The sequence below is a fragment of the Chionomys nivalis genome, chromosome 21 (assembly GCF_950005125.1).
Source record: "Chionomys nivalis chromosome 21, mChiNiv1.1, whole genome shotgun sequence".
NCBI lineage: Eukaryota > Metazoa > Chordata > Mammalia > Rodentia > Cricetidae > Chionomys > Chionomys nivalis.
The window spans coordinates 6,256,593-6,272,320 of NC_080106.1; the positions used below are offsets into that span (position 1 = coordinate 6,256,593).

At 50.6% G+C, this 15,728-nt stretch overlaps 1 protein-coding gene across 1 annotated transcript; it reads left to right on the forward strand.

Moving 5' to 3' along the window:
• The first annotated feature begins 4,511 nt into the window (after window positions 1-4,511).
• On the forward strand, window positions 4,512-15,530 carry Dbndd1 (dysbindin domain containing 1). The gene is given in 5 exon segments (XM_057753968.1): window positions 4,512-4,838; window positions 4,840-4,921; window positions 10,573-10,722; window positions 11,509-11,649; window positions 14,385-15,530. Coding segments are annotated over 5 exon segments (753 nt in total). The 5' UTR covers window positions 4,512-4,616; the 3' UTR covers window positions 14,543-15,530.
• Window positions 15,531-15,728: the final 198 nt, after the last annotated feature.

Sequence of the window (15,728 nt, forward strand, 5' to 3'; positions counted from 1 at the left end):
CGGGTGTTGCCTTCAGTTTATTGCTGGTCTCCTTCCCGCTAGAATTTGAGCTACAAAAGAGATGACTGTGGTTCATTAGGCTCTCCAGAGTCTACATGGCGGGCACTTCGGGAAGAATAGATAAAGGAGAGAATGTCTTATTAATCTGCCACCCAAGCTCAGTTCCCAAATTGGATTCAAATATGAGCCAAGAGTCCGCTCTTGCAGTTCATCCACCTTGCCCCGCTTGTGAAAATTCCTTTCATGTGCTGCCCTGATGAGAATGAAAATACATAGCTGAGCTTCCAGAAACTCTGAAAGAAAAAGGCTGGGAGTGTAATCTTATGCCTGTAATCCCTGCACTGGAGAAGCTGAGAGGGAAACCGTCTGGGTTGGAAGCTAGCCTGGGCTACATAGTTTTAGTTTTAATCAAGCCAGAGCTACATACCAAGATCGTGGCTCAAATAGGGAGGTAGGCGCCGCAAGAGAAAAAGGTGGCCTGGCAGGACTGGGGCTGCATGAAATTCAGCAGCAGAACTCTTGCAAAGCCATGCTGAGTGTCCTGGTTTCCGTCCCCAGAAACAGAAGGGGCAGCAAGTCATACTTCCCTGTCTGCTTTGTGGCTGAAGATTCCACAACCATAACTGGATGTGTCTGCATCCAACCAAGAGAGAAAGGCTCGCCCAGTGGAGGGGATCAGACTTAGCAGCGAGTTCCTCTTGTTTGCCTCCCTCCCCCGCCCCACAGAGATTCTTGGGGAAAGAAAGGCTAGCTGGAAGAAGAGTACTGAATCCTTGTGAATGTCTAACAGTTAGAGACTTATTTACAGTAAACCTTAACAAAGCCAGCACGACTGCCAGACTACTTTCTGACAGTGAACTCTAAGGTGTGCAGAGAGGGGAGAGGGCTTAGGAGTCTCCCAGAGCAGATTTGACGTGAGGCAGTGAAGAAGTAACACAGTCAAGTAATTGCTTAGCACTTACCCACAGCACGACAGGTGCTTCCCGTGGATCTGCAGTTTTGCTTCGTTTGTCTACTGGGGAACCCTGAACTAAATAAATGTACCAGTAACTCCTTTCAGCTGGCCGTGGTGGCGCACGCCTTTAGTCCCCAGCACGCTGGCAGGCAGAGGCAGCCAGACCTCCCAGTTCGAGGCCAGCCTGGACTGAACAGAGTGAGTTCCAGGACAGCCAGAGCTACACAGGGAAACTGTCAAAAAAACAAAACAAATAAACAAAAAACAACACTTTTCAGCAAAAAGGGCAAGAATAGGAAAACTAGTTCAGATAGCACAGATAGGGTTTGTGTTTGGCAGAAATCGACAGAACAGCTTGACTTTTCAGTGTGGGATTACAATGATGAACAGCTTGGAGAACACAGACTGGAGATTCCCTAGGATCCAACAAGACCCACCCAGATAAGGACGGCTCAAGCAGAATTTAGGTCATGATATTCAGAAAAGAGCCTTTTCTTCACACCTCCAGCTTAAGAACATTCTGCTGTTTGTTTGTTGTGGTTTTTCTTTTCTTTTTTTTCTTCAAGGCAGGGTTTCTCTGTGTAACAGCCCTGGCTGTCCTGGAGCTAGCTCTGTAGACCAGGCTGGCCTTGAACTCGCAGAGATCCGTCTGCCTCTGCCTCCCGAGTGCTGGGATTAAACCACCCCTGCCCAGCCAGAAAGTTTTAATCAACACCAAGCAGTGCAGTTCAGAAGGCCAGACACATGACATCAGTTTCCTGAAAAATCCTAGAGCAAACATTGATACCCACAAATCAACTAACCGATCCTCTAAGGTTTGGCTCCTCTCAAAACCAGTTAGTTGACTAAGTAAGCTACCATAGCCCACTGTGTCAACACACTGAAGGCATAGATACTGGTTTGACAAAACTGGTCTTTATCTTAGAAGTAAATGTTGAGATATTCGAAAATGAATGATGAGGTGTGCGTAGAAATTTGCTTCAGAACATTAAGTGCAGAGGAAGGCGGCTGAACACGGAGAAGGCCACTGATAACCTGGTTACTTGTTGGGTTGGGGCTATAGGTGGGCATATGATGCCGTTCTCCCTACTGTATGTTTCGAAAAGGTCCTTCATGGAAATGCAAAGATAAAACAGACGCTGGCTCAAAAATCATACCACCTGTCAGTAGCGAGCATGGAAATCTTTGACAAGAGCCTGTTCCTATCATCTTTCAAACAGAAAGCACCACTAAACAAAAATTGCTGTTAACAGATACTGACTGTGGGCTAGAGAGATGACTTAGCGGTCAAGAGCACTGACTGCTATTCCAGAAGACCCCGGTTCAATTCCCAACACCCATGTGGCAGCTCACAACTGTCTGCAACTCCAAGATATGACACCCTCACACACAGACAAACATGCAGGCAAGACACCAGTGCACATAAAATAAAAAAATAAATCATATATAAACATACTGGCTGTGTAACAAGGAACCCTAGAGCACAGAGGCAATACAGTACCTAACCGGTTTTGCTCATGAATCTGAAACTCGGCTATGACTTAGTGGGGCAGCCTACCCTGCCCCCTTATCACCCTCTTCCTGGAAAACTCAAAAGTAGCATTTGGAACCACCTGAGCATAGTCAGGCCAGCTGTTGGCTGGGATCTCAAAGAGATTGCCAGTCAGAACGTACACAAGTGAAGTCTGGGTAGCCTGGTTTTCTCACCACATGGTGACCTGGTTTTTACAGGAGCCTTCCAAGGAAGCTGGACTTTTCTTATGACCTAGCCTTGGATGTCACATGGTATCACATCCACCATTCTCCACTGGCAGATGCAGTCACAGGCTCTGACAACACTGAAGTGTCCTGATGGGAATGGTTCTGGAAGGATCACATCCAGTGCTTTGGGTTTGTTTGTTGAGACACGGTCCCCTGCAGCTGAGGCTGACCTCAGAGCTGCTGTGTAACCAGGAGGATCTTGAACTCCTGTTCCTCCTACCTTCTCCTGTGAAGTGTTGGGATTCTAAATGTGTGGCCCCATGGTCGGCTCCATGGCATTTTGGAAAACACAACATTGCTGCCCCAGCTGATTAGGAGTGGCCTATGCCCAAACACTATCATCAGTGGTCACCAAGGTGGTCAATGGTCTCTCGTGTTAACCCTATACCCTAGCTTTGCCCCAGGCAGGGAACTAATGATCAAGACCAAACTTATCCATCAGTTCACCCCTCTCAGGATAACGATCCCATCCTCTCGGATAGTTTGCTTTGTTTCAAGTTGGGCTGCTTTCTGACTTCTAGCCCTGAATATGCAACCTGGGGAAAGTTACTGTCTCTGAGGTCAGCATCTTCAGATCTCTGGGAGGAGTAAGGAGATACTGTGTGTTTTAGGGTTAGTACTGCTGCGATGAAACCCTATGACCAAAACAACTTGAGGAGGAAAGGGTTTATTTGGCGTGTGCTTCCACAGACCATTTACCTCAGCTTCAGAGGGCCTTAACCAGCAGGTAGGTGTTTCCTTGTTTTGTAAACTAAAGAAAAGCAGAACTATTAACTTTTTGGAATTGGCCTTCAGGCTCAAAGGCCACAGGCCCTAGGGTCCACTAGATCTGGGCAGGAAGCCCGAGCTTTCACTCCCATCCTACTGAATGAATAAAGCTGTTTGACCACCGCCCTTCTAGTTACCCATTCCATTCTGCCCGGGGCAGGACCAAACTTATCCATCAGTTCACCCCTCTCAGGATAACGATCCCATCCTCTCGGATAGTTTGCTTTGTTTCAAGTTGGGCTGCTTTCTGACTTCTAGCCCTGAATATGCAACCTGGGGAAAGTTACTGTCTCTGAGGTCAGCATCTTCAGATCTCTGGGAGGAGTAAGGAGATACTGTGTGTTTTAGGGTTAGTACTGCTGCGATGAAACCCTATGACCAAAACAACTTGAGGAGGAAAGGGTTTATTTGGCGTGTGCTTCCACAGAATTATTCATCATCAAAGGAAGTCAGGGCAGGAACCTGGAGGCAGCAGTTGATGCAGAGGCCATGGAGAAACTTGGCTTGCTCCTCATGTCTTGCACAGACTATTTTCTTGCAGAACCCAGGACCACCAACCCAGGGTTGGCACTACCCACAATGGGCTGGTACCTCCCACATCAATAATTAATAAGAAAATGCCCTACAGCTGGCCATTGCGAAGGCATTTTCTTAATTAAGGTTCCTACCTCTCAGATGACTTCAGCTTGTGTTAAGTTGACATAAAACTATTCAGTACCCTGTGCAATGCAAGCAGGCCGGGTGCAGGCAGGACTGGCGTTTAGAGATGGGGCTCCAATTGTGGGCTCTCAATATGTCCAAGGCCTTCTTTATCCAGGTCACCAACCCCCGAGCTCCACCCCCGGCCTTGAACTCTCAGTATGGATTCATATAGCATTAATTAGATCCACAAGTCCTGGTTTATAGGATGAGGGGTCTGGTGCTGCTTTGACCCTTCTTGTACGACCTCCTATTCTAGCTCCGCCAGGCGCCTCACGTAGTTGGCACCCTACAAATACTTACGGATGGATGGACTGAAGCCCGCGCAGCTTGTCAGTGCGCAGGAGTCCTGGACTGCGGTGGCAGGCTGTAGCCCTTGGTCGGCAAAGGGGGCAAAGGGCTACGTCCCTGCTGGAGGAGTACGGGTGTGGGGATGGGGGTTGTTGTTGGCCAGGTCGGCAGGGGGCGCCCGAGGAACAGGGCGGGGCCGCACCTGTGCTGCTGGCTGCTAGAGATGGGGAGGGGACCGGCGCCCGAAGCAGCTGCGCGCCCCGCCCCGCGGCCTCCTCCCCGCCGCCGCGGCCCCTTGGCTGCTGCCCCGATGCGCTGCTCCCGAAGCTCGGACCCAGTAGTCGCCAGAGCAGTTGATGCATCCGGGCCGGCTCGCATCGCCGCTGCCCACACCCCTCGCGGATCCCATTGGCCGCATGGAGTCTCCGGAGAGCGCTGGTCCGGGAGGTGAGTAGGATCCAGGTCCCCCAAACCCCAGCAACAAACCGCAGCCCCTCCCTCTGCCTACTGGCCCGCTGCTCCCGGGGCCTGGAGACCGGCGGGTGCCTCCTGAGCCTGCCCGTCCGACTCAGAGCTGGGGGGCGGAAGAGGGGGCCGGGCCAGCGCCTTGGAAATGTGTGGGGACCCGGCTCGGGAAGCACAGACTGCGTCTCTTCCCCTGCTCTTCAAGCTCCGGGTTCAGACAGCCTTGCTAACTGCCCTCCTGGGTGGTGGCGAGGGGTTTCACCCTGAACCCCCTACCAGCCGAGGCTGGGAGTGGGGGAGGGGCGTGCCGGGACCGGACTTCGGGGTCTGGAGAGGCGATTCTTGGAGACGATGCTACCCGCTTGTTCACGCGTAGGCTTTGTTCGCCCCAGCGGCGAAACCGGGAGGAATGACAAGAGGCGGAAGGGGGTCTGGGGCTCCGGGCTGAGCTGGGGTTTTGGTGAGGTCATGGCGCATGCACCCGAGCTCCTGGTGCTGCGGGGCAGCGGTGTCCGTGCTGCCCAGCTGCCACATCTTTGGAAGGGAAGGTGTGTATGTTCCCTCCTCAGCCTCTCCCAGCAGTTAGGGACCCAACAGAGGGTTAAGGTCCCACCAGTCTGCCACAGGCAGCTGGCTAACAATGGGGGGGGGGGTGTCTTAAAATCCCCTCCCCTCCCGGCTTTCCAGAAAGCTTTTCAGGGATCAATCGCTGTGGGAAGTTGGATGTAAGCTAAACAATCCTTCGCTTGCCTAGCCATACCCAACACCTCTAGGATTTCCTGAAGGTCCCATCCCAAGGAGCTACTAGGTGCCTGAGGATTTGGCCAGCTTGTCATTCTGCTGACATCCCAGTCACACGACGACTTCTTGAAGCCCAAAGGGCTGCCCCCTGGGAGCTGTCCCAAAGTTGTCTCCTGGGTCTGCAGGCCGGGAGTAATGTCCTGTTTGAGAACCCTTATCTTCCTAAGCACCAGACATCATTCGGCCCGTGGGGCTGGTTGTGCTTTTTGTTGTTTTGTTTTTATGGGAGATCATATTTCTTTTTAAAAAAAAAATTAATTTTTAAAAAAAGAAAACAAACTATCTTTCTTTTTTCATTTTACATACTAATCCCAGTTTCCACTCCCTCCCCTCCTTCCGTATTCCCCACCACCCCATCCACTACTCAGAGAGGGCAAGGCACATTGCTTTGCGAAGGTCCAAGGCCGAGCAAGGCATCCATTCAAAGAGAATAGGTTCCCAAAATGCCAGTACAAGCAGTAGGGACAAATCCTGGTGCCACCGCCAGTGGCCCCCGCAGTCTGCCCCAGCCATACAGCTGTCACCCACATTCAGAGGGACTAGTTTGGACCTATGCTGGTTCTGCCCCTGTCCGGCTGGAGTTGGTGAACTCCCATTAGCTCAGGTAAACTGTTTTAGTGGGCGACCCCATCATGCTATCGAAAGTCCCAGGACCGTTGGTCTTCCCAGCACCAGTTCTGTGGGTACCAGAAGGTAAATGGTTTGGAGAGCAAGGACTTGCTGCAGAGCTCAGGGCTGATTTTGAGCTGTGTGATACTGGCAACCTGCCTGTGCCCCCGGAGTCTCCGTTAGCATGGCTGTCAGTACAGACAGCCCCTTGTATAGGACAGAGATTTTCCTTTCCTTCTCTGAGAAAGGAAGTGCTTGCCCAAAAGCTTAAACGCAGATGGAATGGGTTGTTTCTGATGTCTAAATCACTGGCCGGGGCAGTCACTTAGTTCACCTGATTCAGTGAACATATACCAGGTACGTATTCTGTGCAGTTGCTTGGCCTGCTTGTAGGGAGGAGAAAACCAAGAGGGTTTGTGCTCTCGGGACCTTTAGCGGTGTTCTCTTTTCTGCATCCTGAGCTAGCAAGCTCTGCTTGGTGGGACTTCATAAGGCTTCATGTGGGTGACTGTGACCATCACATCTGAGTGACCCTTTGTTTTGGAGCGTGTGAAACACACACACACACACACACACACACACAAGCAGAGCCCACTGTGGTGGAGGTGTATATACCACCTCCCAGGACCACAGCCAGGCTAGCTCATACAGACCTTATCAACTTACCTTCAGTATTTTGCATCAAATCTAGACTCATTTTCATCAATAGCCATTGAAGAAACTACCTCCAAAAGGTAAAATTTTTATAAAGTATCATTAAGTCAGGGTCTGACAATGTAGCACTGGCTATACTAGCGCTTGCTATGTAGACCAGGCTGGCCTCAAACTCATAGAGCTCTCCTGCCTCCACCCCTTGGGTGCTGAGATTAAAGGTGTGCACCATCATGCCAAGCCTAATATACAACTCTTATACCTAAATAATGGGGGGGGGGAGATCTCATTACAAGCCCTGGGTGGCCTGGAGCTCACAGAGACCTACCTGCCTGCCCCTCGAGTTGCTGGAATTAAAGAAGTGTTTGAGCAGCTGCTCCGCCAGGCCCAGCTACTAAATTTCTTTCTTAAAAACTGTGCTCCCTCCTTGAGAAGCCCTCCTGAGCCTTTGGGGACCAAGACTCTGTCTCTTCCCCACCTCCAAGGGTCCCAGAGTCTGTAGAGAAGCAGAGGCCGTGGCCCTGCACTCGAGACTGAGAGCAGACGTGGGGTCTCAGCTTCCTTAAGATACTGAACTGATGATATAGATTCAGGGAGATGCTGGGGAAATGGGGCTCAAGTAGCCCATATTTGTGACCATTTCTTCCTCCTGGTGGTCATTTCGTTTACATTTATCTATTCATATCATTAATTCATCTGTTTACTTGTTCAGTGGCATAAAGCATGGCCAGGCCTTTGGAGCACAGCAAGATTTGGGCCTAGCTTCCAAGCCACAAATGTACTAGAAATAGGACAACAGCAAAGCCCTTAGGAAACTCAGCACCCTAGCTCCGAGCGCCACCCACAGGTTAGGGTAGCAGCAGCAGTCCCCTGGTCGAGGTTGTACCAGAGTCAAGGATCGCTGTGGAGTCCTTCCCAGGGCATCAGACACCCACTTCCCTCTATCCTGCCCAGGGTGACTCCAGGAGATCTGAGCTACTGACTCCCGACTGTCTGCCGGTATTTGACCCTGCCCTGGCCTGCCTAGTACGCTGGCTGCTTCCTAACTGGGAAAAACAACAGATTTTGTGGGTAGAGAATCTGTTTATCCCCCCTACAATACCTTGCAAAGAAGGTGCAGACTGACCTGGATGATTCTTAGCACAGCCATTCATTGTGGGGGCTTGGGATCATCCATTCAGACAGACAGAGATGAGGATCAGTCATTCAGTCACACTCCACACACACAGAGACACATACACACACACGTGGATCGGGGTCAGAGGCTTCCTCTGTCCTGGCATATTTTGACTTTAGGCTTCAAACTCAAGATCTGCCTGTTGCCACTTCCCAACTGCTGGAGTTATAAGTGTAGCCACTACAGCAGCCTCAACACCGGTCAGTTTACTTGTTTGTAGACATTGCCTCCACCTCCCAAGTGCAGGGTCCATAGGCATGTACCACAAGAATGTTCCTGATGGTGACAACTCCATCTTCCTCATTCTCCTCCCAGGGATTTGGCTTAAGACAAAGCACCAGGATTTTCAGGATAAAACAGGACCAAGGCCAAAGCAAGATGCTGACATAAAGACTTTACAGATAACACGTGACAAGTGTGCAGGACGTTCTGGGTGTGATCCCCAGGACCCCACACCAAGAGCTACCGCATCTCATTGACTCTCATGGACAAAATATGAAAGGATGTAGTAAGGCCACTGTTCTCTTGTCCCAGGGGCTGAAGACTCGTATGATCCTAGGATCTCTAGTGAGGGGTGCAAGACAGGGGTCATGCTTGCTATTTAGCTAAGGTCCTAGATGGGGTCCCCATCTCAGCACAATGCCCCAGAAAATAGAGGAAAGTGGTCAAGTAGTAGGTTTTCCCAGCACACTCCAATAGAACTATAGTTCAGAGGTCCAAACATAACTGTGGCCTTCTATCATCCCCCTGCTCCGGCGCCCCTGGACTCATCTGAGATCCACACTCCCCCTAGGTCCTCTGCATCCACTAGGAAAAGACTGAAGCGTTCACGGATGCTCCAGTCCCTCCAGTCCCACATCTGCTGTGAGCACATTTCATCAGGAAAGGCCGTCTAGTCTGACCTGCAGCTGTCAACAGTGGGAGTCTGCACTGTGGCCGCCTCAGTTCAAGTCTTGCTCACAGCAGCAGCTGCTTTTTCTCGGTGTGTTCGGTGTTCATCACCCAGGGCTGCCAAAAATAATCCATGGGACACTTGTGCATCCCAGCATAGATCCACAGATCACACGAGGGCTCTCATCCACACCAGGTACACAGAGAGCCTTCAGGTGGGGATCAGACACACCATGAAGGATCTAGAAACCAGAGAGGGAAGTCTCTGGGAAGAGCCCTAGAGAACAGGGCAGGGAGGTTAGGAAGGTAGGTATGCTCTTCTCTGGGAAGATGGTAACTTGGGGGACAGGCACAAGGGGACACACCTGACTAGCTATTGGGATCTCTGGCAGGGTGTGAGGAACGGGAAGAGGGCTGCTGAAGGGGATGGGACAGGAAAGGAGATGAAGGGTATCTGCTAAGGGCTCTGAGCTGCCCCATGGGAGAAACTGCCAGGATGGGGTATGGCGATAACAGGAGAGGTCAGAAGGCCACTAAGTGACAGCTCCAAGCGCTGGAAAGGAAAGTACGAGGACCAGTGTGGGGTAAAACAGTCTCCATCCCAGCAGATGCCCGAGGGTCTCTTGTTCTCCGTAAGAAAGACAGCCAGCAGTAGTGGTGCACTCGGAAGGCAGAGGCAGGTGGATCTCTGTGAGTTAGAGGCCAGCCTGGTCTACAAGAGTGAGTTCCAGGACAGACTCCAAAGCTACAGAGAAACCCTGTCTCGAAAAAACAAAACAAAACAAAAAAAAAAAAAAAAAGAACCAATTCATTTTTTGAAAAGAGCATTCACCAAACTGCAATGGGGCTGACGGTGAAGGATGACAGGATAACAAGGATACCACTTCCTACTTCTTCCTACTTCACTTCTTTTTCCATTGACTCCAAAGACTATATAAGTTTCTTTTTAATTGATATTTATTGTATTTATTGAGCTCTACATTTTTCTCTGCTCCCCTCCCTGCCTTTCTCCTCCTCCCTTCAACCCTCCCCCAAGATCCCCATGCTCCTAATTTACTCAGGAGATCTTGTCTAACATAGGTTTTTATAAGGAAGTCAGTCCCCAACAGAAAGACAGGAACTCACAGGTGACCCGTCATTAAACCTTAGGCCAGCCAAAACCTAGACAAACTGCAGTATAGAGACAATAGAGCCTTACACTGGCAAACCTGCTGTGGAATTCCCATACTAAGAGCTCCCCGGAGCTGCACTGCTGAGCCGTCTGTCAGTCCACTCTCAGATATCCTTTGCCTAGTCACCCAGGGAGGGCAGCTCCTGAGAGGGAGCAGCAGCATCTCTGCATCCTAAGGCCATGAACCAGTCTGGGAGCCCCTGGCCACAGCAGCATGTCAGAGGACCAGATGTACCATCTCCTCATAGTCTTCCCCAACCATCTCAGATCCCAGTCCTGGAGGGATGTGGGGGTTCCCCTGAGTGTGGAGGTGACACTATGTCTTGGTTGCAGAGATTGTTAAAGAAGTCAAGGTACCACAGGCTGCCCTGAGTGTTCCAGCTCATGAGACGGGGGACACTTGCCACACACCTGTGACAGAGGGGGAAGAGGTTGGCATCCCAATACCAGCCCCAGGGTTCCTGCAGGTCACGGAGAGGAGGCGTAAGTATCGCTGACCATCCCAGCGGCGTAGAAGAACCCCAATCATTGGGGACAAAGCAGCCTGAGTGTGAAAGGCGCAGCCCTGCCCAGTGATGGGCAACTGTGCATGCAAACTGCAAAATGAAGGAGCTGAAAAAGCTCTACAGTCTGGAGTGTGCAGAGTTATTGGACCTGTAGGTTTGCCTGGGTTTTGTCTCGTACTGACTTTATAGAAAGTACCAGTTCAGGGACTGGCCCAATGGGTAAACTGACTGTTGTGTAATAGAACCTGAGTCCAGATCCCCAGAACTCCTGTAAAAACAAAACAAAAACAAAATGGGGGGGGGAGGGGTTGGAGAGATGGCTCAGAGGCTGCTCTTCCAGAGGTAGTGAGTTCAATTCCCAGCAACCATGTGGTGACTATCTATAGTGCCCTCTTCTGGCATGTACGTGTACATGCATGTAGAACTCTTGTGTACATAATAAAACCTTAAAAAAAAAAAAAAAAAGTCGTAGTAGTACATGCTTAAATTCCCTGAACCGGGGAGGCAGGACCAAAGAGAATCCTCACAACTTCCTGGCCAGTATAGCCAAATTGGTTAGATGAAAATCCCCATCTCAAAAGAATAAGACCACGAACAACTGAGTTAGACAGCCATCAGCTTCGGTCTGCATGCATGTCACACATGTATGAAAACATAAACATCAACCCAAAGTGCCAGATCACCCATGGGGGCGGAAACCACTGAGGTGTAGTAGCATGATCAAGTGGGACCGAGAGGTAACTGTGTCTCCTGCAACCCCTAGAACCTCTGAGCAGCGTCTCCTCCCTGGAGGTCCACTTCGATCTCCTGGACCTCACTGAGCTGACCGACATGTCTGACCAGGAGCTGGCCGAGGTCTTTGCGGACTCTGACGACGAGAACCTCGCCACTGAATCCCCTGCAGGTGAGGCTGCACGCTGGCTTGGGGAAAGGGAATGTATAGGAGGTGGTCAGGGTGAGTCCTGGGGTCACCTAATTGTGTGTTTGGTCCTCACATTTCATCCTTATTTATATTTTGCACTATTTCTCACATGTGAAGTAATTTCCCTCCTATCCTATCTACTTCTTCAAGTGAACAACAGGAAGCCAAAGCTATTATTCCTTGCAAATATAATGCAGCACAAATTCTAACTGGTATTAATAATAAAAACTCGGAGTCAGCTATCGAGGGCTGAAAGCTGAAGGATTGGAGAAGCAGAGCGGCAGCCACTAGAGTTCTTACCTCTACCAGTGCTCAGGCCAAAGGGGCAAGCCTGTCTTCAGACTGCCTCTCAGACTGACTGCCTCAGACTGCACTGAGCTCCTGTCTCCTCCTGCCTTATATCCTCTCTCCACCCAGCCATGTCACTCCTGCGTCCACCTCCCTAGTGCTGGGATTAAAGGTCGGGGGTCCCAACTACTGGGATCACTTTTGTGTGTTTTTTTTTTAAGACTGAATCAATTTCGTATAGCCTAAGGCAGCCTTGAACTAACAGAGATCTGTCTGTCCCTCAAGTCCTGGGATTAAAGGTGTGAGCCACCACTGCCTGGCCTCTAGTGGCTTAGCTCTGACACATTCACACCAATGCACATAAAATAAAGTTTAAAAAATTTTTTAAAAAAAAAGAAAGAAAAAAACAAAACAAAGCTGGGTGGTGGTGGCGCACACCTTTAATCCCAGCATTTGGGAGGCAGATCTCTTGTGAGTCTGTGGTCAGCCTGGTCTACAAAGTGAGTACTAAGACAGCCAGGGCTTTTATTACACAGAGAAACTCTATCTTGAAAAACAAAACAAGTTGGGTGGTGGCAGTGCACACCTTTAATCCCAGCACTCAGAAGGCAGAGGCAAGCAGATCTCTGTGAGTCTGAGGTTGGCCTGATCTACAAGAGCTAGTTCCAGGATAGGCTCTGAAGCTACAGAGAAACCCTGTCTCGAAAAACAAATAATAATAATAATAATAATAATGAGAAAAGAAAAGAAAAACAAAAGACAGTTGGTTTCACTGTGTAGCCCCTGGTTGATCTCTTTGTAGACCAAAGTAGCCTCAAACTCTGAAGATCCAACTGCCTCTTATCTCCCAAGTACTGGAATTAAAGTTACTACCACATCTGACATTTCAACATCTTAAAAAACATGTATCAATGTGACCTTCAGCTGTCCACTTGTGCTGTGGGGTAGGAAAAGCAAAGGAGCTGAGCCCCACCCACCACCAGCTTCAGCTTCTCCCACCCCTAAGTCAAAACATGTATACATGACCTGGGATGAGACCTATATGTACACCGAGGGCCTCGTGAAAGGTACTTACCGTCCTTTTCCTCTTTTCTTTTTCTTTTTTTTTTTTTTTTTTTGGTTTTTCGAGACAGGGTTTCTCTGTGGCTTTGGAGCCTGTCCTGGAACTAGCTTTGTAGACCAGGCTGGTCTCGAACTCACAGAGATCCGCCTGCCTCTGCCTCCCAAGTGCTGGGATTAAAGGCGTGCGCCACCATCGCCCGGCTCTTTTCCTCTTTTCTTTCGAGACAAGGTCTCACCATGTAGCCTGTTGCCCTGAAACTCAGATATCCACTTTCTTTTGCCCCCCAAGTGCTGGGAAGTCACCATCCTTATTGAAGGAACTCCAGCCCCAGAGAGGCTCTGCAGATCAGCTGCTCACATGCTTCCTGGAGGCAGTTGGTAGTGTGGCACATACATACATAGACACACACGCACTCGAGAAGCTGTGGGCTCTGAGATAGGACAGCTACATGAAGGAGGACCCTGGCTCCACCTCATGGGTGTCCTTGTCCCATCTCTCCTGCAGAATGGAGTTCTGCCTGATCCTGGTGGCATCCCTTCTTAGCTCTACCTTCCTTTCAAGTCATGTGTGGGCTGAGCCAGGAATGCCCCATGACAGCTGTGGTGGTAACACATGTGGCTGGACATGCAGAGTAGGGGGAGCTCAACTCCAATCCAAATGTGCCCCATGTGGCCTGCACCCTGGAGAGGAGCTGAAGTCTCACGATGGGGCACAGACTATCAGGTTTGCAGGGGCCCAAGCCGTACTAAGCCACTTGGGAAGTCAAGGCTTGGGCAGTGTCTTATTAGGTTCACATAGGGGACAGGGCAGATAATCTCAAGACTTGAGCCAGGCAGAGGGGTGCATGGCTTCAGTCCCAACACTGGGGAAGCAGAGGCAAGTGGATCTCTGAGTTTGAGGCCAGCCTAGTCTATGTGGTAAGTACTAGTCCAGCCAAAGCTATATGGTGAGACAAAAAAAAATTTTTTTTTTTGTTTTTTTTTTTTGTTTTTTGAGACAGGGTTTCTCTGTGGCTTTGGAGCCTGTCCTGGAACTAGCTTTGTAGACCAGGCTGGTCTCGAACTCACAGAGATCCGCCTGCCTCTGCCTCCCGAGTGCTGGGATTAAAGGCGTGCGCCACCATCGCCCGGCTGACAAAAAATTTAAAAACAAAAAACAACAACAACAACAAAAAACCTTAGCATTGACTTTAGTGACTCCTAGCCCACTATCTAAAATCTTCAGCACAGTGGCAGACACCAAGAAAGCCTATGTATACCCAGAAGCAGTAGCAACAAGACCGGCAGAGCTACAGTGTGGAGCCTCAGCCCCTGCCCACCCCTGCCCCATTTTCCTGAATCCTAGACTTTTTCTGTGTTCTTTCCAGGTCTGCACCCACTATCTAGAGCTGGCTGCCTACGCTCCCCCTCCTGGACCAAAACAAGGGCGGAGCAGAACCGTGAGAAACAGCCCCCTAGTGACCCAGAACGACAAGGTACAGCTGTGGACACGTTCCTCACCGTGGAGGGGCCCAAGGAAGATTAGCACAACTCCATCTCTTCCAGAGTTGCTGAAGGGCTGGGCCAGACCACCATGATGGCAAATCAGGACAGTATCGACACAAGAGACACATTCTGTCAACTCCAAGACTCCAGCCATCACTGGACCACAGGTCCAAGTCTGGGTGCCGGGTACCAGCCTCTGGGCACCCCAGCACAAGCACAGCCCAGTGGCCTTAGGTCCAGCTGGTTCCTGGACCCCGAATCAGGGATGACACCGTATGGAATCTCTGCCTTGGGATGAGAGGAGGAATGGAGTGGACAATGGTGGCCTCGGTCTCCTCAAGATTTGTCTCTAGGACAAGACGTTTTGTCTCTTGTGAGATCCCAAGTAGGTTCAGGGTAGGGGATTCAAACCCATGAGAGCTGCCCAGGAACCTGTAGGGGGACGGATATCCAACCTCGGTGAGCTCATAAGCCCAAAGTAGATTTGGTGGTCAGTCATGGGCTGGCTCTACTGTCCAGCCAAGGGGCAGGGACAGGTTACTTCCCTAAGACTTGTACCCTTCCTCTGCCCTGGGCAGCTGCCACTATTTGCGGTCTCACCCCAGGCTTGCTTCTCTGTGTCTGTGGGTGTGACGGCTCAAAGGCTGAGGAGTCACCCCGTGTCTTCCTTCCTTCAGAACACTAAACCTGAGTGACAACTCCCAGATTGCTCGGAAGGACAGAGTACCGTCTCCCCATTCCTGTCTGTCATAAGGGCATCTCCTCTGCCTGTCCTCCACATCCCATGCCTAGCTCATCCACCCACATCGCCTGTCAAATGCTCAGTTGGGAGGCTCTGACACTGTGGATCCGTCTCGGGAGCAGTTCAGGGGAGGCAGGGCCAATCCAGCCACCCACTCTGCTGCGACGCTGGACCCTCAGTTCAGACGCTCTCAATGCTACTTTCATGTGCTCGAAGACAACACTGACTGCTGCTCTGACCGCGAATCAAAGACTGGTTTTAAAATAAAGGTTTACTTGCATTCTGTCCCTAGGCCAACCTGCGCTGCTGCTCACTGTCTTCTGACAAAAACAAGGCTTTTGATCTTCATTTGCAGTGAATGCTCCTGGGGGGGGGAGGGATGCCATGGGCTGCTTCTGGGGGGCTGGGAGCAGCCTCAAGGACGCTCCCACTTCAGAGCCGCTCTGCTTCTGCACTGTTGACCCATAAATGCGGGTTATTTCTG